Genomic DNA, 23,273 nt, shown 5'->3' on the forward strand with positions numbered 1-23,273 from the left:
TTGCATACAATTAAATTCACCCTTTTTTACACGTGCAGTTCTGGAGAAGTGTTTGGACAAATATGTATAGTCATGTAATTACCGCTGTACTCAAGATGTAGAGATTCCCCACTGCCCTAAAAGTTCCCTTGTGTCCCTTTGCACTCATCCTTTATCCCAACCCTAGCCCCTGGCAACCTCTCACCTGATTTTGGCCCCTATAGTCTTGCTTTTTCCCGAATATCTTGTCAATGATAGCAGACAGAATGTACCCCTTTGGGTCTGGATTCTTTCTCTTAGCATGCTTTTGAGATTCACCCATGTTGCTGCATTAAATGATACACTATGATTTGCTGATCTCTTCACCAGTTAATGGACATTTGCATTGTCTCCCGTTTCTGACCATCATTTGCATTAGTATTTTAGCTTTTGTCTTTTTGGGGGTGGGCGGGGTGCAGTACATTCTTCTGCCTTCTAAGTTCTTGGAGGCCTTTTCACCACTGCAGTCTTGAAGCCCTGACTGTGGCCAAGCAACTGTTCTGCATTCGAGTGTCTGCCTTTACACTCACTTTCCTCTTCTGCAAATTGGGGCCAACACGTTCCACTGGGCTGGGTGGGTAAGACCCAGCTGAGATAACCCACGTGGCCGACGCTGTTTTATGCGCCCGACTCAACGGGCACTTTCCAGATCATCAGCCTCGGACTCACTGGGGAAGTTGCTCGAATTGCAGAATCTCTGGTGCCACCCCAGATCTACTGAACCCGAGTCTGCATTTCGGCAAGATCCCCAGGTGAGCTGGATGCATAGTAAAGTTTGAAAGGCACCGGTCATATTCCACACTCGCTAAGAAAAATGAACTACCTATTTTCTCATACGACTTGTCCCTTTGTTCCCACTTTTTCTTTCCTTCCCTGGAGTTAACTCATTTTTTGGTTCAGTACAGAGCGCAGGTTTGGGTCTGCGGAGGCGGCCAGCCCCGCGTCCTCGGAGCCTGTGGAAGCAAAGTGGGAAAGAGAAAAGGCGAAGTAGAAAGAGAGGAGGCGGAGAACAGAGCCCGGGCTGTTCTGACATCCTCGCCGCCAGACGGGGGAGGAGGCGACTGGCCGAAAGGGCCGCCGAGAAGGACGGGACTCTCTCGGGGCCGGCCGCGGAGCTCCGCGGTCCCCTCGGCGGCCCCTCGGACCCGGCACGCCCGGGGCGGGACGCGAGCAGCCCGTGCGCTCGCAGAACTTGGCGGACCCGGAGCCGGGCCGGGGTGGCGGGAGCCGGGAAGGAGGGGAGGGCCGGCCGGAGGGCGGGGCCGGCGCGGCGAGGGGCGGGGTCAGCGCCGAGGCCGCGGGGGCAGCGACGGCGCCGGGCAGCGGAGCGGCGGCCGCGCCATGTGGCTGCTGGGGCCGCTGTGCCTGCTGCTGAGCAGCGCCGCGGGTGAGTCGGGGGGCTTCCGGGCGAACGGCCCGTGGGGCGCGGGCGCGGGGGGCGGGGGGCGGCGATCGGGCCGCGCTCGCGCCCCCTCCCCGCGCCTGGGCCGCGTCTGCGGACGTGGGTGTGCGCGCGGAGGGAGGACCCGGGCTGCGGGCTGGCCGGGACCCCGCCGAGGGGCCGCGGCGGGGTGCGCGCCGTCCTATTGTGTGGACGTGCGCGCCGAGCTGTGCGCGCGCGCCGGGGTGTGTGGTGTGTGAGAGGGTTAGTGTGTGTGCGTGTGCGTGTGTGTGCGCGGGCGGGGCTTTGTGTGCAGCCCGGCTCCGGGGAGCCCGGCAGCTGCCGTGATTGGGCGTAGCGCGAGTGTGAGTGCGTGTATCGGGCACGGAGGAGAGCGGGGGGCGGGGGGAGAAGTGTTCTCTGGTCCCCACTTCCCTGACGCTCGAGTGTCGCCCCGAGTCTCTCGCGTGCATCTCGTGTCTCAGTGGCCCAGTTTGGACCCCGCGGGACAAGTACCGTCGCCGCTTCCTGCCTCTCCTTGGGACCGTGTTTGGTTTGGGCACAGTGAGATGAGGCCGGGCCGGTGCTGGGAATGATTACTCTGTACCTCCCAACCTGAGAACAGAACATTTCTTTAAGCCCCTTTAGTGGGTGCCCGGCCGGCGAGGTGCCCCGGGAGAGGACCCTGGACTGCTGCTTCTCCATCTGGCGGCCCTTTGAAGCTGGCATCACCTCAGCGTGTGCATCCTCCCGCCCAGAGGGCGTGCCGTTCCCGGGAACTTTTCTGCTGATGTGGGCACGCACCGAAATCCAGCCCGGGAGCCCTGCCCCCGCCGGCCACAGCTGTCAGCTGCCCCTCCCCGCCTCGCCCGCCTTTGGCCCCTCGGTCCAGCACCCCCCTACATTTATTTCGGGGCAGCAGGTGCCCAGACAGTGGGTGACAGGGCCCAGTGAACTTTCTTCAGCAGAACGGCTGCTTGCTTGGTACTTGGTGCCATCCCCGTGTCTAATTTATGCCTCATTTTCCCGGATACTAGCAAGCTGCCTGTTGAGGTGTCTTGCGTGGTGTGTTGGGTGGGGAAGTGGAGGCTGGCTTTCACTCCGAGCTGACCCCTGGGGAGGTGTGTGTGCTTTGAAAGGAAAATCTTCCCCCTGGAGGTCTCTGGTCCTCAGAGTCGGCCCTGAGCCCTCCCCCACTCTCAGGCCCCTGACATCGTGCTCCCTCCTGGAGACTCCTTTTAGATGTCTGTGGCCTTGCTGAAGCGTCCAGTGGTAGGATGGGGGGTAGGCTGCCTGGTGGCTGCTGTAGACTTTTATCTGGGTCTGGGTCAGTGTGCTCTGTTTCTCTTGAACTATGGGGCCACTCCAGGAGGGAGGGTTGGGGGGGGGGCGTGGAAACCACTGGCAGGTGGAAATTATTACCTGGAGGCTGTTAGAGCAGACAGATTGCCAGTGGATCTCAGACTTGAAGACCTGCGGAGGGATGCGGACTCGGTTTGGGTAGCCGTGGCCTGGCCGATGATAATACCTAGGAAGGAACATTCCTGCGTGTATCTTCAGACAACTACTTGTGGCCCAGTGAAAACTTTTATTTATTGCATCTCCCAGTTGGTACCGGGTTACTTTTGTTGAGCCTCCATCTCAGTAAAAATAGTTGTAAAGTTAATTTTGGTCCCCTCTGGTTGGCGGTGGTTACTTAATATGTGTGTGTATATATACCAGACAGTGCTTGTTCCAGAATAGTCAGGGTGGGGGCTGGGGGTACCCAAGGAACCACCGAGGCCCCAGCTGGTGGTTTTATATTATCTGTGGTCACTGAGTTGCTGTAGCCTTGAGTCCTCTTTACAGTTTCTGTTTTGTAGAATCTAGGCACATTGGTGTATACACGTTTTTCATATTACGTTTGAGCATCATCCTTTGAACATGAAATCCACTATGACCCAAAGTACTGCCAGAAACAGGCCTGGTGGTCTTTTCTGATGCCCACCAGGAGCTCCCAGGCTCTCAGCCCGAGAAGAAGCCTGCATTGTTCAGTTTGGGGTTCACAGAGGGACCAGAGACCCCACCCTTCTGTCCCGTATCCTATACCTCGAGCCTCTTCTGGGGTGTTGATAAAACGAAAGAGATTGTAAAAGTGCGTTCTTTGAGTCCATCTGATAGTCTGTGATGGAGCCTGGGGTCAAGTTGGGCCCTATGTGACTTCCCAGGTCTTTGTGGGGCTGGAAAACCTTTGGAGGCCTTTGTTGTTCCAGAACCTTCTCAGACACCTTCATTTGTTTTTTTCCTTTCTTTGTTTTATTGTTTGTGTTAGGGAAGTGAAACATTGATTTTGGCCATTATTATTTTTTAATGCATCCCATGTGAAACACTCAGTCAGAATCACACCGTCTGATGTTGCTTTTTCCTCACCGGGCTGGGCTTGGTGGATTTAAGGGCAGGGGTCTTTTGAGTGCTTTTCTAACTATGGCCATGACATGCGGGAGATCCATCTTCTCACTTCCCCCCAGCCTGACCTTTTCTCAAGCTCCCTGACCTTCTCTGTTTGTCAGGGAAAGGCTTGGTTTTCCCCTGTGTGTACTCCCAGGAGGGTGGGTTTTGACCTTTTCTCCTGGAAGGAGTCTACTTAATGGTGTGAGTGGGTGGGTTTTATTTTCTTTAACTAGCTGTGTAGCAACATGCAGCCTGGGTGGATGGGTCTGTGTGTGCACACAAGTTCAAGTAAACACATCTTGTTGCTTTTCATCTTCAAAAAGATGCGACTGAGGCTCCCTGCTGGCTGGCAAGGTGTTTTTTCCTGGCAGTCCCCATGGGCCATTTGCCTTGGGATCATGGGAAAGGAAAGAGGACGAGAGTAAGTCGGCAGGGATGGTGAATTCTGGGTTCAGAGGACTGGTCGAAACACCTTTTCCCCAGTCACCAGGGTGGCCTGAGTGGGTCCCTGTTTCCATCTTTGTAAAAACGGTTCAGAGAATTTGGGGATTAGAAAGGTTTATAATCAAATAATTTCATAAACACTCAGCTTTGAAAACCACAGTAGGGGCTGAAACCTAGATTCTACCTCAAGTTTCTCTTTCACCCAAACCTGAGCTTTTCCCACCGTGTCCAGGCTTCCTTCCCGTGGCTTCCGAGCCTTTCCTCCCAAATGCTTTATTTTTGAATTAACAGTCAGTGAGATTGTTTCTCTCAACCACCCAAGAAAATCTGTTCCCTTTGTGGTCACTTCTCTGGGCTTTTTCAGCCAGAGGCATCATCGTTCTCTGGAGGACGCATTGATGTGCATGGTAAGTCCGTAAGACAGATCTCAGTCCTTGAGTAAAGGTAGAACTTTTCAAAACAACACAGGCCTTTCTGCTGGGTACACGGGTGGGAGAAACCCTTGGTAGGTTTGATTTCTTGACCCGAGTAGTATTTACACGAGAGTTCATTTGCATCCATTAAGCTCTATGTGAATGTTGTCTCCCTTTTTCGTATAGGGTTATTAAAAAGTGAAGAGATAGCATAGGCCGTGGATATTTCTTGGGGTAAGAAACTGTTTTTATCTATGAGATAATCCCGGAGACAAGTCTGTTTTTGGTTTGGGGTTTTCTTGTTTCTTTTCTTCCCATCTCACTCTCTTTGGAATATTTTAGAAATGCTCGGACTACCCTAATTGTGCAGCTTTCTTGCCAATGCCTCTACCCGACAACCAGGGAGACACTGAGAGATGGTCACTCCTGTGTGTGTGTGTGTGTGTGTGTGTGTGTATACATGCACGTGTTTGCATGTAACTGTCTTTCAGAGTAATTGTTGTAAAAGAAGCTGCACACTTTGATGTTGAGAGGTCCCTTAAAAATGTTTGCTGGCAGAGCAGCCAGATGCATTTGCTGGATGTTGAATATTGCTTACCAGAATAAGTGAGTGACACCTTTGTGTGACAAGGTAACTGCTTTTTCAAAGGATAGCAGATGTTTTAGTTGAGATAAGATTTTAGGGTTTCTGGAGATGATTGCAAAAGTGGGGTTTCTCAGCCTTGGTGCCATTGCCATTTTGGCCTGGATAATTCTTTGTTGTCGGGCGCTGTGCTGTGTACTGTAGGGTACTTAGCAGTGTACCCATCCTGACCTTCCCACTAGGTGCCAGTGACATTGTCCCCTCCTGTTATGCAACCAAAAACTGTTTTCAGACTTTTGCCAAATATCGCCTGTGGGCAGAACTCCTGGCTGGGACCACCTGGTCTAGTATAAGAAGCCACCACCTTCCCACTGTATTTCATGAGCATGATTTTTCCCCTCATTTTAAAAAACATCTCCTAGATGCAATGGGTCTGGTGGCATCGCACTCCCAAGGAGTCTTGCAGTCATCCTTCTGCACACGAGTTCAGTGTGAAAATGCATCCATAGCTGGAGAGGCTGTCAGCCCTGACCCTCTCCCCTTTTCCCCCTTGTGCTATAGCAAAAAATCCTGGAATTTTAGGTTGTTCAAAGCAAGTAGAAGGCAAGTGACAGCTGCCCACCAAGGCCACCTTGTCCCCGAATGTTAACTGTAGAGGGGTCACAGGCACTGAGGTGTGGGAGAACCCTTCCTAAAAGTTTGCCTTGGGAGTTGTGTGTTGAAATCTCAACGCTGGAAGTTCTCCTTCCTCCACTGTACAGAGCAGTTTTTGTTCTCATCTGCCTCCATTTCTCTCCTGGTAATTCCTTCTCCCTCCCCATCAAAAGGCAATATAACCTGAGTCGGCTCTGCAGGTGGGAGGGACGATTGTCTATGTTACTGGCAAGTTGGTTTTTAGACTTTGATTTTATACTCTTTCTGCTGAAGTCTTCTACAAGTTTTGTTCTGTGTTGCTTTATAAAACTTGAATGGCTTTAAGATGCTTTGCCTTCCAGCTGTCGATTTCCTTTGTTCTGCTCCCAGCCTTCCTTGAGTTTTTTTACTTCGTTCTCTCTTCAGACTAGCAGCTTACCTTGTCCGCTGACTTTTGGGCATGAATTCCCAAGACAGAAGGCAGTGCCAGGAGAGGGACACTGGGCTTTATGGGGAGAAGTCGGCTTTGTCTCCATTCAGGACACGTGCCTCAAATCCTGCCTTCTTCAGAAAGCCTTTTCCAGTGAGGAACTCGAGCTTCCCAATATATATATTGACTTTGGTGACTAGAGAAGTCTTCCCAAGGTTTTATCCTGTTGATCACTGGTGTGTTGCCAACTAACTGCCCCGTCCAGACTGTGCTGTATTCTAGGGGTGCAGTGCCATGTACGGTTTGTTCTTTGCCCTTGAAGAACCCAGTGATGCACTGATGGCCCTTCTTTCCTTATCTGGGAAGGGCGGAGGCAGCTTTCTGCAAATGGTGTATTGAAGGGATTCTTAAATGTGAGCTAGACAGATGCTGCTTGAACCTCAGTGGGGACAGTCCTGCGCAGATGTCACAAGGACTTGACAACCATGGATACTGCATCTCTCGGGATATTAATCTATGCTATTCTTGACCAGATTTCAGAGGCGGTGGCACTTGTTCTCAGCTTGTTTCTTTAACTCTCCAAATGAAATGTTGGGGTTTGTATGTTGGTACTTGAAGGCTCTTCTAGCCCTAGGCTTCCAAGATTCAAAGAAGGAAGTTCTTTGGCTTGTGGACAAAGGCCTTCATTATCTTATGGTTGTACTGTGTGTGTGTGTGTGTGTGTGTGTGTGTGTGTGAAACACAACATTAAACTCTCATCTCTCATACTGAGCTGTTTGTGTATAACCTGGTTGTTCCAAGAAACTTCGGGTTTTTATCTGACACTTGAGACTCAGAGCTCTGAAGCTGTGAAGGTCAGCACTGCCCCATACGGGAACTGTTTAAAAAGTTGAAAAAGTAAAAAACAATAAGAAAAGTTGAAAAAGGGATCAGACATCGAGTTGAGATATGAAAGAAGCGGATCTGGATAGGACTAAGGTCAATCAGAATACAGTGTAAAGGATGATATCATTCATGTTTTAAAACTTCAACTTCTGTGTGAGACCGCAGGGAGAGATGTTTATTTGGTGCAAATTTATGTTTTGGGTAGTGCATTTCCTAATTTAACTTGTATGGTCAGTTTAGCTGAACACCATAAATACATGGAATCTGGAATAGGGTGTGAGATTTTGTTGGTTTTTCCAGGTTAGTAGGATGCCCCGATATATCCCAGAGTAATTTGGGCAGTCAATCAAAAAGTATTTGCAACCTCCCCTTAGGGGGCTGGGGAGAAAGGAGGAAATGTTCAACTTCCCCATTCGGGGAATTTCGGATATTCTCATAAGCAGCGAAGGCAACCAAATCAATAGGCTGAGCCCTCATTCTTGGAGTTTGCCCATGTGAAACTTATTCCTGCAAAGTATAGGCTAAGCCTACTTAATATTAGGCCTAAGACTCACCCCCAGAGAACCCCTTTTGTTGCTCAGATGTGGCCTCTCTCTCTCAGCCAGCTTGGCAGGTGAACTCACTGCCCTCCCCCCTGCCTGAGACATGACTCCCAGGGGTGTAAATCTGCCTGGCAGTGTGGGACGGAACTCCCAGAATGAGCTGGGACTCAGGATCAAGGAATTGAGAAAGCCTTCTTGACCAAAAGGGGGAAGAGAGAAATGAGACAAAATAAAGTGTCAGTGGCTGAGAGATTTCCAACAGAGTCGAGAGGTTATCCTGGAGGTTATTCTTATGCATTATGTAGAAATCCCATTTTAGTTTATGGTGTATTGGAGTGGCTGGAGGGAAGCACTTGAAACTGTAGAGCTGTGTTCCAGTAGCCTTGATTATTGAAGATGATTATAAAAAGATATTACTTTTACAGTGTGACTGTGTGATTTTGAAAACCTTGTGTCTGATGCTCCTTTTATCCAGGGTATGGGCAGATGAGTAAAAAAATATAGATAAAAAATATATTTATTTTTTATATAATAATGGGGGGACAAAGGGTGAAATAAATTGGGAAGATGGAAATTCTAGTGGTCAATGAGAGGGAGGGGTAAGGTGTATGGTATGTATGACTTTTTTCTTTTTTCTTTTTATTTATTTTTCTGGAATGATGCAAATGTTCTAAAAAACAATCATGGTGATGAAAACACATCTATGAGATGATATTGTGAGCCATTGATTGTACACCATATATAGAATGTATGTGTGTGACGATTTCTCAGTAAAATTATTAAAAAAAAATCTCATCTCTCTCCCCTTTCTTAAGTAGGTACTATGAACTGTCTGGTATGTACCAAATTGGCTTTGAAATGCACACGCGCACACACACACGTGTATATATATTATTCATATAGTTGAATGAGCTCATTCTTGTCTGTATTTGTAACTCTTCGACTCGCTCTTTTTTACTTTACCATATTTCATCAGTTCTACTGAGAGCCACATGAATAGGTCGCATCTGCCTCTTGTTGCCTAGACTTTCAGTTATTCCTCAGCATTTGCCAGTTTCTCCTGCCTTCACTTGCAAGGCTCGGCTTGTGAACAGAACTCATTTTGCCCATTTCTCGGAAGCAACAGGTAGTAGAGCTTCAGCTGTTTGTGACTATCTTTCTCTCTTGCCTCTTAAAGCACCTGGCTGTTCCTCTAAGTGACAGATATTTGCTTCACCATTATCAAATAGAGTTTGCACTCTATTTGCCTGCCTTTTTTTGTGAACACATTAGCTTTTCTTTTCAAAGATATTCTATTTAGCAATTAAGTCCAACCAGCGCTGCACCAGCAACTTGTTGGAAGTGAGGACACAGGTATCAAAGCTGTGTGTCTTCTTGGCAGGCTGCCTTTTAGTTCATGCATGTCTACTCCATTCTTTTAAAAATATCTTCCAGTATCTGTATCTGTTTGAATTTGTTTAATAATTCCTCTGCTGATGAAACTTCGTTTTCGTAACAGTTTAATCAGAGGTGTAGTATACTATGCCATTTCATAGATGAAGAGACTAAGCGGTGAATAATTTTCCCAAGCCCTTGGCCAGGAAGAGGTGGATGCAGAACCTGTAGCAGGTCTGCCTGACCAGCCCCTGCTCTGCAACCACTGGTGGTTCTGCTTTGGCACACGGTGGGCACTCAGTGCATTTGTCAGAGGAAAGCGGGGTACTTCCTGCTGTGCTAGAGAATTCTGTCCCTGTAGGTCGTGATATCAGTTTGGGTTTGTGCTTATAGTGGTTGCATAGAAAGGTCTGTTGGAGAGCTGTTGGAGTGGGGGAGCAATGGAACTGATAGCCTGCCGTCCCTCCCACCCCCCACCCCCGTGGAGAAGTTGTCATTATAGGCATTTAATTTGGCCTTTTGGGGCTTGATTTATTAAAATAAATAATAAGACCATAAACAAATTATTTCAACACCGTGAGACTTGCCTTTGAGTCTATTAATGATGGAGGAAGTTGTTTGATTTCTTTCCTTTGATGGAAATACTTTGTTGAAACACCAACCAAAGCAATTTATTTTCGGTCAGCACTTCCCTCAGACAGTGCTGAGTGCCGCATAGAAGGACCCACTGTTTAATTAAAAAGTCTAGAAACAGATTTGTTTTTTCTTTGTATGCTGTACGGTGGGGGGTCACACTTCATTCTTTTTCCATGTGAGTATCCCCTTATTGCAGCACCATTTATTGAATGTTTTTGTTTTTTGTTTGTTGGTTTTTGGGAAGTGCATGGGCTGGGAATCGAACCCAGATCTCCCGCCATGGCAGTTGTGAATTCTATCACTGAACTATCCTTGCACCCCCCCAGAAACAGATTTGTTTATTGTTTATTTTTTTGAAACAGATTTTTAAAACAAACAAAAAAAAAACATTGTGCTCGTCGTAATGCCTAATATTAAAAGAGAAATTTAGGTTTCTTTCTTACTTTCTGACCCTGAGCTTAATCTCAGGGTCAGAGATTAAGTTCGCATATGGGAGAACTGTGTCTGAATTAGTCATTGAATTATTTATTGTAGAAGGCCAAATTTTACTGTGTTGTTCCAGAAAGAAGCTAGACATAACAAGCCCCGTGTTGTAACTTCAGATCAGCGGGCACTCAGGGACTGTGGTGCCTTGTGAGAAAGCAGTGCTACCGGTCCCCAAAGCCAGGCCGCTAGTGGCTGCTCTGTCAAGTGTAAAGACAGTTACAGGAAGGACAGTTGCTTATGTCAAGAATGGCCCTCAGGATTCCAAACACAGCCCCACATATTCTCCCAAGGACCAGGCCTGTCCTTTCAGTAAGTCATTATGACATCGGGAGACTGTAAATTGGGTGAATTCGCTGGTGCTTAAGTCTGAGCCTGATTTTGGACAGACGTAGCGTGAAGAGGATGGCTGTCTCTGGCCTGGAGAGCTGACGCAGAGAGGGAGGGCAGCTCTGTAGCTTACTCTGGAGCAGGCCTTTGGCCGCTGGGTGCTGGGGGGACGTGGACTTCATGAATAACTTGCTTGAGAAGACTTGCAGACCCAAAGTACCAGTGGTTCACGTGGCGGTGGGTCTCTTGTGTGTTTGTTGGCACAGAGCAAGGAGCAAAAAGGCCGTTTAATTTTATTGCATTAAAAACCCCTTCTCGTTATTATAAGGCCCAGTGAGGTTAGCTTTGGGAATGTCAGAAGTGTGTTGTCTTGGATGGCATCACGGGAACATTTTCCTTCAGCCTTAGCCTTGAATCAGGGCAGTGTTCTCCGGGAGTCATTAAACTAATCGGCTGTGGCTGAAAAATGAGCCCTCGTTGCACTTGTTGCTCCACAGTCAGTTGGAAAAAGCCTCTAGATTTGTTTGGAAAGTTCTAAATTTAACTTGTTTTTTAATTATAAAAATAAAGTGGAGGAGAGCTTGGAGAAGATGGAAGAGTGTATTGCAGTGTAGACTATTTCATCAGAGCTAAGGTCGCCAAATTTGTTGATGCTAAGAGATGCCAGAACAAAAGTGAGTAAGGGGTTTCAAAAACTGATTTATAAATATATCAACATAAGTTTGATAAAAAGTATGACCCTAGCAAGTAAGCCCAAGAAAACAGGGACCTGGAGAAGCAGCTTGGAAAGAGTTGATGTAACTATTATAAAAGGATAACATTGGAAAGAATGGGTTTTTCATCTGGAATATTCTATAATAATGAAAGTTAGTGTTATATTGAAACTATGAACTGGTGAAACCTATGCAGGGCAGAAGTGATACAGTAGGGTACAGATTGTTTCTGTTATGCATGATGATAATGACAATATAAGAAAAGCTGACTGATATAGAAAATAGAATGAGGGCTTTCAGTTTTTGAACAGTAGACGTACCAGAGGAATTGGAGCTGATCAGAAATTGGTTGTATATTCAGAAAATACTTTCCAGAATTGAGGGAGCAAAATCAGCATCTTTAAAAAATAACTATAAGAAGTGTCTGAGGAACAATCCTGAACCGAAAAAGCCACTCTTTTCCTTCCTTTTGTGATTAAACTTCCATGATGCAAGATGGGTTTGTTTTGTTCTTTGCTACCTTCTTCATCTGCTGCTAAATCCCAGCATCTGATTGCCTGCCTGGCAGCCTGGCAGACACATAATAAAAGGATTCCTGTAACTGACCTAGAAGAAGGAATGGAGGCTATCACTAAAGACTTTTGACTGTGATTGTGGGGAAGGAATTTAGGGAAGAGACAGACAATAGTCAGCCACAGTGAATGGGCATACATGGTGGCAAAGTATTTCTCCTCCTGTGGATCTTGGAATAATCTTATTCATCTTCAAAGACCTGCAAGGATCTCCTTTACAAGAGACAGTCTTGGCTTAAAACAGACAAGAGAAAGAGGCCTTTGTCAGGGAGGTGGGCTGTAGCAATTTAAAACTGGGTGAGGAATTAGTCAATAAATTGTGAGACCAGACTGTGGCTTATAAAAAGGGTTACAGACGTGACAAATCGGTGAAAACTGCAATGCACCTGAGTTCCATTTGAAGGGAGCTTCTATAGTTTACTAATTAAATAGGAGAAATTATCAAGAGGAAAAAGTGAAAATAGTCCTGTTCTATAAAATACCACTGTTCAATGTGATGAATAGTAAGAAACTTAAGATTATAGCTTCTGGTTTAGTTTAAAAGGAAATGAAACATTTTTTACTGAAATCACAAATGGTTCGAGGAAGGAGGTTCATAATATTAGAGGGAAATGGAGGGTGATTTAAAGACATCAATTATAAGGCTAACTGTAAACCAAAATGTCATTAACTCTTATTTACAAAAAAAGGCGAAACAGTTCTGTTCCTTAAAGGAGACACAGTAAAAATTACCAGGGACTATAAATAGAATGAAAAGGGAAGTAAAATCCATTTTGCAAGGGCTGCTTTTATTGTTAATAACTAATTTCATAGCATTAAGTGTTAAGACAAATAAACAAGGTTACTGCAAATAACAAAAGGGACATTCAGCAACAAGTATTTGCTAATCCTACCCAAAAAGATAGGGAGTATTAGGGATGTAATCAAAGGTGTTGATGATTCTTCCAGTTTAAATGAGGTAGATAGAACTTGTCATATTTTGGAAGAGACTACGGTTTTAATGTTTTAAAGGAAAAGGCTATTTGGGTAGTGGAAGGCTCTACCTCTGTGTGCTATAGAGATGGGTGTTAAGTGTTGGGGGTAACAGGTAGGAACGACCAGTTCTTCTGGAAGCCTGCAAGGGCTTTTCCTCCACCCACCTGCTGCCTGGATCTGCGGAAGTGCCTCTGAGTGGAAGCTTTGGGGATAAAATCCTCCCTGCTAATGAGATGAGAAAGCTGATTAAGCTCTAGTTGGGTTTAGTAAGTCTGACACCAGAGGCTGCCCAGGGGACGTGTGTGCTGTGGGAATTATCTCGGGCAGCAGAAGGTCCACACGGATAGGAAAGAAGGGCCCTCAGAGAGTTCTGAGACGAAAAATACATTTTTGGTTTTATGTATTAATTCGTGTTCCTATTATTTCAATTATTAGAAAACGTTTTCCTGACTGGGCATAGTGTATTCTCTGTTTTAAGTTTCTAGTATATGGAGCATCTGGATTATCATACAGTGTACGGAGTATCACGGAGTGTATGGGTTATTGCATACATGGATTGTAGTTTGTGGACTGGTATTCTAAGTGTCTGCAGACCATCAAGCTTCGGCATCACCCGAATCTCAGTCTGCACCAGGTGGGGATCTGGTGCACAGATGAGCTGTGTGCATGCTAAAGTTTGAGAAGCACTGATGTAGTGGCTGAAATATATGGGCTTTGGAGAGAGTCTGCCTGTTCACATGCCAACTCCCTGCCTTGACCTTGGCCAGCTTTTCTAAATGTCCTAATCCCACTGTGTCTTCATCTATAAATAATGATAATAACGATCCTTGTCATGTAGAAGTATTTTAAATGACATAACATGGGTAAAGCACTGGTCTTTTAACTGCCTATGAAATGTTGTATTTTATTAATAATTATTCAGATTTATTATAGAAATTTAGAAAAAAAATAGAAGAATAACTTACAGTTCTACCATCTAGAGACTGTTAACATACTGCCTTGTTTTCCTTGATTTTACGTAGTTCTCGTCACACTGAGAATATATTTCATATCCTGCCTTTTTCACTTGTGAAAATAACAAGCATTTTTCCATGTTAAAATAAGTCGGGAGAACAAAGTAGTCTGACATCACAGAATGACTGAGTGTATTCTTCGATGTTAGTTATAAAAGTCATCTAACCTGACCAAGTCAGTGATGTGCTCTCAGCTCATTTACTTGTCTGTACGTGGGCATGATATAATTGTCCCGTGAATTTTACTTTGTAGTTGTGAGGATCTGGTGAGAATCATGTGGGTGAAAACAGCTAGTAAATGGTAAAACGCTGTACACGTGTATTTTATTGTAAGTAGGTGGTTGTGATATGTAGGAAAAGCCTAAAAACACTCATTGGTTCCGCTATTGTACTTCTAGAAGTTTATCCTGGTTAAACAGGTTGGGATGTGTACAGAGATTCAGCTGCAAAGGTATTGAGGCAGGATCGCTCATCAAGGTGAAAAACCGAACAGTAACAAACTGCCTGCTTGTAAAGACTTATCACGTATCGGAATGCTAAAATCTGTAGACAGTAGGAAGGATGCTGTACATCTGCATGTGACTATTTGGATTTAAATTATTTAAGATAAAATAAAATAAAAAATTCAACTTCTCAGTCACACTAGGCGTATTTCACATGCTCAGTAGCTGCGTGTGGCTCAGACACTGGTCATTTTCATCATCATTGCAGAAAGTTCTGTTGGATGGCACCACTCTAGAAGAATAATTAATTTTTAGGGGTGATTCATAATGTCACTTCTTTAATGACAACAGCTTCTGTTTTAACTTTACACTCATAGGAGATTAGAAAGGAGGTTGATTTATCAATATTTCTGATACATGGAATTCAGAACTTGTTGGTTGTTATTATTTCTTCTTGAAGACTCTAGAAGCACATGGGAAAATGATGATTGTTCAGAAATCATTGGTTTTGGAAATGGCATTGATGCTTATGTTGAATTCTGAAATCTTCAAAGATGTTTTCTCAGTTTTCTTCTTTCTCATGAAGGCAGTTGACTTGTTCACATAGCTACACAGTGCTGGAAACATAGTAGGGGTTATAGACATTTGCCTACTAAATGAAGGAAAGATGGAATGGTAAGGAAGTACACGTTTTCTCTTTTAAGTTTGTTTATAGAAGAATAATTCTGACATGGAAGGACATCTTTGTAAAGCAGAATGATACAAATTTGTGATGTGTAAGTGTGCATTTATGTGTGTATGTCTGGTATGAATCGTCCCTGAGTGCTTGTGACACAACATCCCATTACTGTATTTTTCTCAGTTCAGTGCAATCTGACTCCAAGTGCCTCTCCTCACCAAGAGCTAGAGAGTTGGTGTAAATCAATTGTTGCTTCCTTCTTCTCTGGTATATTTTCTCAGGACCCCTTTGTTCTCTTAGGACTCTTGGGTGGCTGGCCTGGCCACCTGTGTGATACTGCTCTTTGGTCCCAAGGCTTGCTGCCTCATGTTAGACCTTCTTGTCTTCTCCACACTTTAGTCCGCCTCCTCCTATAAGTTAACTGCCTCACACATTGTACAGCAATGATTTTCAGAGGGTGAGGGATAGAAGGTTCTCTGTCTTGTCCCCCATGGGGACAATATCCCTTGCCCTGACTTCCGTGGAAAATGGTGTCAGTGGCTCACAGATCCTTTGTTTCTTTGTTGAGTTTTTAGCAAATGGTTGTGACCAGCTCATTCCCTTCTCCCAGCTGAATGCAGTCTTGTGTGGTGGATGTCCTTACTTCCTGGCTGATGTGACTATTGAGTAAAGTGTGACTGTGGTTGTGGGTGGTTTCTCAGAGAAAGCCTCCCTTCACCCTTCTGAACTCTGTCAGTGCATTTCCTTCTCTAGAAAGCTGTTCTTCCAGATTCATCTCCCGACCACCGAATTAATCTTCCTTTCTGAATGGCTGCCTCTATTTTACATTTGTTCATTTGCTCAATACCTTAACACATGGTATTGCAATCTATTTATGCTTCTTTACTATACTTTAGTGATTATGTAACCCAGATCATTTTAAGAGTAACCTGGGTGCTTTAACAATATATGTTTTTAAATTACTTTAAATTTTGAAATCTTTGGAACATCATAAAATATTGAGAATATTATATTAAATACTAGTGTAGCTCTCTCAGGGAGTCACGAGATTTTTAACGTTTGCCATGTTTACTTCAGTCTTTTTTTAAGAAAAATGTATTACGGATGCTATTAAAGACTCTTCCCCATCCCGTTACTTTCTCTCCTGCCCCAGAGGTCACCACTGTCCTCCAGTTGGCACAGTATCCTTTCTGTCCATGTTTTTAATTGTTGGCCACATATTTGTGCATTTATGAGTCTCCATAGATGGCATCATACTGCCTGTTTACTTCTGCAACTTGCTTTTTTAATTTAACCTTATAATTTTGCGGTGCACCCACGTTGGCACATATAGATTTAGTCTGTTTTAACTGAGGAAGTGTATCCCATTGTGTGACTATATGCTGTTTGTTCAGTCACCTGTTAACAGGACACAGAGGTTGTCATGGACGTATGCGACGAGTTCTAGTGGATATCCTTCTAGAACATAGGTTATATTGAAGAGTCAGTACCAAGCAAGATGCTAGAAGAGGAATCTGGAGAATTCCGGATATATTATAGTTCTGCTACTAGTTCAAACAGCTCATCTCACATTCTGTTTTTGTCTCTACAGAAAGTGCCTTTTCCACCCTAAATTTTGGATTGAAAAGGGTAGATCTATCCTTCGGGGCCATCATGAGGTCTAAGTGACTGATGATAATTTTCCATATGTGGGTTCTGCCCTGACTTCAAGGAAATGAAGAACAGCTTGCTTCTGGGAGGCCCATTAGGTTTCCTGGGCTCTCCGGAGCACTGCCTTTTAAATGAGTTCTTACGGTGAACTAAAGATCCTCAAAGATTTTGAAATAAAAATGCCCTTTTCTCTAAGTTTTTAGGGGAAGTCACACTGTTCCCTTTCTGCTTAAATAATTTTCATTCATTTGAGAGATGGAGTGTGAGAACAGAATGGAGAGAAATTAAAGTCCCTTTAGACCGAGTTCTTTGCTTTTGCAGAAGACCCTTTCGTTGATTATGAACACATGGGGCTGGGGGACAAACTGGAGTGTAAAAGGCTGGCTTTGTAAAATAAATAAATAACAGTGTCACTTGGAAATGACAGTCTGAGTTGGAGATATGGTAATAATTTGGTAAAGACTTAAATCAAAAGAAGACATAATCAAAACAACACAGAGATCAGAAGTACCAGGATGTAAATGTTAATGGGAGAGCAAAGTAGGGTTATATATGACAGCTGGTAAGAACTGTGGGGGATGAAGGATGCCGCCCCAAAAACAATGGGTTTAGCTTCTACAGGGTTAGAATTTTGATAACTTGACTGCTTTGATTTTCCTGAAATCTTGGGATGGACATACTTTTACGTATGCACGCACGCACACCCTCACCCACACAGCCTCGGTCCTAGGAAGAAATTCAGCATTGAACATAGGAGGTCTTCATACTGTACCTGCATATGCACTATTTTGAATTTGGGTTCATGTCACTGGATTTTTGGAACAATTATTTTTGTTGGCTGACTTATAAGGCATTGTGGTAGGTGCTGTTGGATATCCAGGGCTTTTCCCTGCTCTTAAGGAATTTAATGATTAGAGAGAGAGGGAAGATATGCACAAAGGTCTGAGTAAGGCATTTTCTGGTGCTTTGGTGAATGGTAGGGTCAGAAGTGCGGCAGGGGGCAGATGCTGCTGGAGTTCAGAGGAGAACCACATTTCTTCCTGCTGTGATGGGTGAGAATGACCCTGAAGGTAGTCCCTGATGTAAGCTCGGAGGAAAGGGGAGTCCAGAAGCTACAATTCTCTGATGGTGTGGGCAGAGCCCCAGAGCGGGTACTATAGGCGGTGTATTCAGGCCCTACAAATATTACAATTTTTTTGGAGTCTCGAGGAGCGGTGGGAGATAAAGCAAGAAAAATGGCATTCTCCGCTACGAATCCTCCTCCTCCCGAGAATGGTTCCAATTATTGGGCGCTTACAGTGAAGTGCTTCAAGGAAAAAAAAAAAACCCACCAAGTAATTCTGGCAGAGGTCTCTGTATTTTGCAGCTGCCCTTTTGTAAGAAGCATTTCCCGCAAATAAAATGATTTAAAAAAAAAAAAAAAAAGACTATGGAAAGTGCTTTACACACTGTTTTGTTGAATCCCCTCAAGTCCTCTATGATGTAAGACTGTCACAATTGCTACTTTACTCTGTAGGAGGCTGCTAAGGGGTCTAGTGTGTTGCTCTAAAAGATAGATTGAAATCCCAACTCCCACGACCCCAGAATGCGACCTTATTTAGGAATAGGATTGTCACGGATGGAACTTGTTTAATTAAGCGAGAACATAAGGAGTAGGGGGCCCCTGGATCCAATATGACTGTGTCCCTATAAGCGGAGAAGAGACAGGTCCGAGCGGAGAACGCTATGTGTCGATGGAGGCAGAGATTGAAATGCTGCAGCTGCAAGCCAAGGATTGCCAAGGATTCCCGGCAAACCACCAAAAGATAGAAGAGATGAGGAAGGGTGCTCCCCCACGGGTTTCTGTGAGAGGGCAGCCCTGCTGACCCTTCGATTTCTGACTTCTTGCCTCCAGAACTGTGAGACAGTAAATTTCTGTTGTTTTAAGCCACCTAGTTTGTGGTACTTTGTACTGCAGCCCTAGGAAACCAAGTCAAAGGCTGAGACTCAGAGAAGCTAAGCAGCTGGCAGGGATCCTGAGCGAGAGCTAGGCTGTGAGCCTTTGGGTTTTCCGTCTCCATAGTCCGTGCTTTGATGGGTGGGAGGGGGTCAGGGACTACAGATGCCAAGCTAAGAGTGTCGGCTTTGTGTGGTCGGCATTGTGCAGCCTTTGCCCTGGCCAAAGCTCTGCTTAGAAAGGCTGTGTTTGGGCTTCCATTTGGAGGCTGTGCTGTAGGCTGAGTGTTGTAAGAGCCTGTCCTAGGCTGACAGTACAGGTTGGGGTGGGGGGGAGGGGGAGGCCTAGGTTTGGTAACCTTTGAGAGAGCAGTTTCACTTGATGGTGAGAGCAGAAGTTGGTTTATAAATTCGGCTTAGGAAATTGAGCCAGGGAGGAAGTGAAGGCAGCGAAGCATCACCAAGGAGCATAGTCCAGCAATTCCCAGATGTGGAGTTTATGGGCCAGTAACATAATGAAAAACAAAACAAAGTACAAAGCAAAAGAAGTTGGGCTCCTGACATTGGGTCACCTGCTTTTATTTGATCAAATGAAAACAATTAAAAAACATCACCCTCTACAATCACCACCGTTTTATAAAAGATCTTACTACAAAAATGTAGGACCGGCTTTTTTTCAGAATAAAGGATGATCCTTTGAATGGAATAAGTTTAGTTCTATGAAAAACTTATAGAGAGAAACTGGGGAGGGCTCTTGTGAACATAGAAGAGGGTAAAAATGTCAGAGGAGTAAGGGTACAGAAATGACGGGTGGATCTAACATTTATTTAGCACCTGCCAAGAGTGTGTTATGAGAGTTATATCTTTTAATCCCATACGAAGCGTTTGGGAGCAGAGGCACAATTATTCCCATTTTGTAGATAAAGTAACTGAAGCTTAACGGATTTGATGTTTGTGTTACCTGACAACCAGGTTGCAGACTTGAGGTTCAGACTGAGTGTGACAGCCTCTTTTATTTTTCTCTACGCAGTCTTAGTTTGCCAGGGATGCTTTGCCATAACAAGTGCCATACCACAGATTGGCTTAAGCAACAAGCATTTGTTGTCGCATGGTTTGGAAGGCTAGAAGTCCAGTGGCAGGGTCTGGAGGGGCCATGCTTTCTCCCTGAAGCCCCTGGCATTCTGGTGCTGGCTTGTCACAATCCGTGGGGTTCGTTGGCTTGCAGCTCTGCCTGCATCATGTGGTGATGCCCCTGGTCTCCTTCTGAGTATTTCTCTGAAGTCTCTTAAAAGGCCTCCAGTTGTAAGGATTAAGGCCATACATTCAGCTTGGCCACACATGAGTAGGATCCAAGAAGATCCTATTCACAAATGAGTCCACACCTTCACTGATAATATATCTTCTAAGGGTCCTGTTTGCAGATTGGTTCACACCCACAGGAACACAGATTAAGTTTAACAACATGTCTTGTTGGGCTACATGATTCAGTCCACCGTATATGGCTTTTTGGCACTGGGATGGGGTTGATATACTATGTTGGAACCTTTTCCATTATTTATTTAATTTAGAGTAGCAGTGATGTGTGTCACTTTGTTTTTCCCTTTGAAACTTACTGAGCTGATTGTCTTATGATGTTGTGACAGGTTCGGTTGGTCATATTCCTAAAGTGTGTCCTCACTATTTGGTAACTGGCAGATGGGACTTGATGTTCAGATTTCCGTTTTACGAACCGACCTTTCCTGAATGCATCGGGTATCTCATCAAATCCTTGGCTCAGCCTGACAACTTATAGTCAGGTCTCCATGATGGAATCTGGGTGATTACACGAGGCACCTACTCCGGAGCTCATCCATTCGGGAAATGGAAGCACAGCAAGAGGGAGGGAAATCCCCATTGTTCTGGTCCCAGCCAGTATTCGAACCCTGGCCCCTGCCTTCTCAGTCCAGGGGCTCCTGTCATGTATACACATGGAGGCTTCTGTGTTCGCAGTGGTGTGAACCCCACGGGGCTTTCCTGAAAACTCACAATGGAATCTTTGAACAGCTGCCTACAGATTTTCAGCCATTTTCCTTTTTTTAATGGAAGCTGTGACTGGCTAGTTGGTTAATGGGTCCCAGGTTCTCTCAGGCCACTTACTTCCTAATTTTCAAGCATTTCCATGGAGAAAATCCACTCTGCAGGAGCTTATGACTTAATGAGCTCAAAGTCAGTCTCAAATTGTGGGCAGCAGCTTTGATCACCGTGATGGGCATTTTGGTTTCCACTGTGGGGAAATGGGGAAACGGCTGTGCCCCATGATTTATTAATTGCTTCCTTGGCTGACTCGCCTGGCTCTCCTGGGAAGCCCCAGTGTTCGAGCTGCTCTAGATTCAGCCTCAACTCAGGATTTTGTCTCTTGAAATGGCCTAGGGTGCTTTCAGGGCTTCATTTCTGGAAGGTTTTGCTTAGCTGGAAGGCAGCCAGATGTTGAAACCAGAGGTGCACACCTTGAGTAAACCCTTTCCTGCTTTCAAAGCAGCTTTGGGGCTTCTGCTTGGTGGGAACCAGCCCCACCAGGGCAGAGGCGTGTGGGTCCCACGTGTGGGGGGAGTTTTATCAGAGGGACCCACTGGTAGAATATGTACATCAGCGCTTTGGTACTGAGTCCTGGTTTGTTTGTTTAAAAAGTCTTAACAATACATCAACTCTAAGGATGCCGGCCTGTTAGCTTTGGTTTCTTGCTTGCGGTTTTTGTTTTTATGGGGAGTAAAGAAGCTAGAACTGATCTGGGAAGAAGCCTGCTGTGCAGGAGGGAACTGCTCCCTTGTGTGCCTAATAAAGCCAAGAGCTGCTGCTCACTGAGCGCTTACCAGTGCAGTTATATTCTGTTTAATCCTCTCAACAATTTTTTTAGGTGGGCAAAATGGGTGCATCCCATTTTACAGATGAGTAAACCAAGACTTAGAGGTGTTAAGCATCTTGCATCAGGGCCACTGAGCTTGTATGTGGGGACAGACAAATCTGGAATTGCATGACAGTGCTGCCAAGCCCATGCTTGAGTTTTCATCCCTAAGTGGGCAAAGTGGTGGCTGTCAGATGTCAGTTATCTAGGACTTCCAAATGACCAGGTTAGTCTCAGGAGGGGTTACCTATTTGCAGTTTGATCAGCGTCAAATCCTGGGTTCCACCAGTTTTTCCGAGGGACTCTGGGGAGCACTTGCTTTTACTGAGGAGATGTGGGTATCTTCTGATATTTTTCTCTCCGGGAGATCTCAGTAAGGGATGGAGATGTAAGGTCATCTCTTCCCTTTAAGCGAGGCATGTAGATAATCAAGAACCAAGTACCGTTCCACAGAGAAGTCAGACAACTCGCTCAAAGTTGGACTGTATTTGGGAAAAGGCTGACAGGAAGAAAAATGATGAAAGGGTGCCGTGTTTTCCTGACCTCTCTCACCTGGTCTGTTCCTTTCTGTATCCTTTAAGAACCTTACCTCACCTGAGTTCCCCTCCTTGACTTTGGTTCTCAGCTAAGAGGAAGAATATGTGTAGTTAGGGAGAAGGCGGCAGGGGTCAGGTCTTGGAAAGGACATTATTCCAAGGACATTGAAAATCCAGTGAGATTTTTATTGAAGGAGACATGACCAGTTGAACACTTCAAAGATAAATCTGCCAACAATGGGGAGGATGGGTGGGCTGGGGAGTAACCTGGTGGGCATTCAAAGCAGCTGGGAAAACTGGTGGCCTGGGCGAGGGTGGGGCCGTGGAGATGGAAGAAGCGGATGGATTATGGAACAGTGTAGAGATAGCTTCGGTGGGGCCTTGTGATCGATTGTTGGTGTGTAGGTAGGAGTTGGGGAGGTGGGGGACGGAGCTGAGAGAACTTCGGGTTTCTGCCTGGGTGGTTGGTGGCTTGTTCGCTGGGCTACAGGGGACACTGAAGAAGCTTTTAGGGTGGGGAATGATGAGTCCAAGTTGTCATGAGAAGATATCCTCTAGGCAGTTGGGTTTTGTATCTGCAGCACAGAAGAGAGATCTGGGCAGGGATGGAGATTTGGAAGTCGTCAGCATCTAGATGGCTGTTAAGCATTTAGATAGGGCCATAGAGCAGGAGAGATGAACTCTGTTGAGCTTTTCAGGAAGTCACTGCCAAAGAAGATGATGACGGCGAATGAATGGCCATAATGGTGCACCAAAAAAACCGAGGGAAAGGATGTTTCAAGATGGCAACTCAAGACCTGGACCCGGGGTTGAGAAACAGATTTGGAACTTGTCAGAATGGAGAAGTGGGGGAGATAAGTCAGGGAGAGTCTCCTGGCAGAAGAGCAGGCAACCAAGAGGATCTACAGTGGCTTCTAAAAGTTTAAAAACATGACTGTTAAATTAGTAATGCATGTAATGGTATAAAATTTGAAAGGGAATGCAGTGAAAAGTAGTTATCTTTCTTACCCGTGCCATCTCACTGCTCAGTTCAGCAACCAGTTCTTTAGTCCAGTGGAAACCAGCACTCAGATTCTTGTGTGTTTTTTCAGAGATAACTGTTTATGTATGTTTATGTCTGTGTGTGTGTATAAATACAAATTTATATATATCGTGTGTATATGTATATATTCTTTTACAAAGCTCATAGCATACCATATATATACTGTTCTTGCAACTTATATGTATTTAATGATAAGAATTTTATTCTTTTGAAAAAGAAATGCCAACCATATCATTGAAAATTTAAGAAAGT

General features: G+C 45.2%; 1 protein-coding gene across 3 annotated transcripts in view; it reads left to right on the forward strand.

Moving 5' to 3' along the window:
- The first annotated feature begins 671 nt into the window (after positions 1–671).
- The window catches only part of LDLRAD3 (low density lipoprotein receptor class A domain containing 3), a 268,279-nt gene continuing 245,677 nt past the window's right edge, over positions 672–23,273 (forward strand). Inside the window, exon 1 of one of the 3 annotated variants that reach the window (XM_077114434.1) lies at positions 672–770. Coding sequence is in view for 2 of the 3 variants with exons in the window: in XM_077114433.1 (XP_076970548.1) it covers positions 1,360–1,405 (46 nt within the window). In the remaining variant the exon portion in view is untranslated. Of the gene's footprint in view, positions 771–1,322; positions 1,406–23,273 lie in introns of those variants that run through there. The other 2 variants (XM_077114433.1, XM_077114436.1) reach the window with 2 other exon arrangements.

This window comes from Tamandua tetradactyla, chromosome 8 (assembly GCF_023851605.1).
Source record: "Tamandua tetradactyla isolate mTamTet1 chromosome 8, mTamTet1.pri, whole genome shotgun sequence".
NCBI lineage: Eukaryota > Metazoa > Chordata > Mammalia > Pilosa > Myrmecophagidae > Tamandua > Tamandua tetradactyla.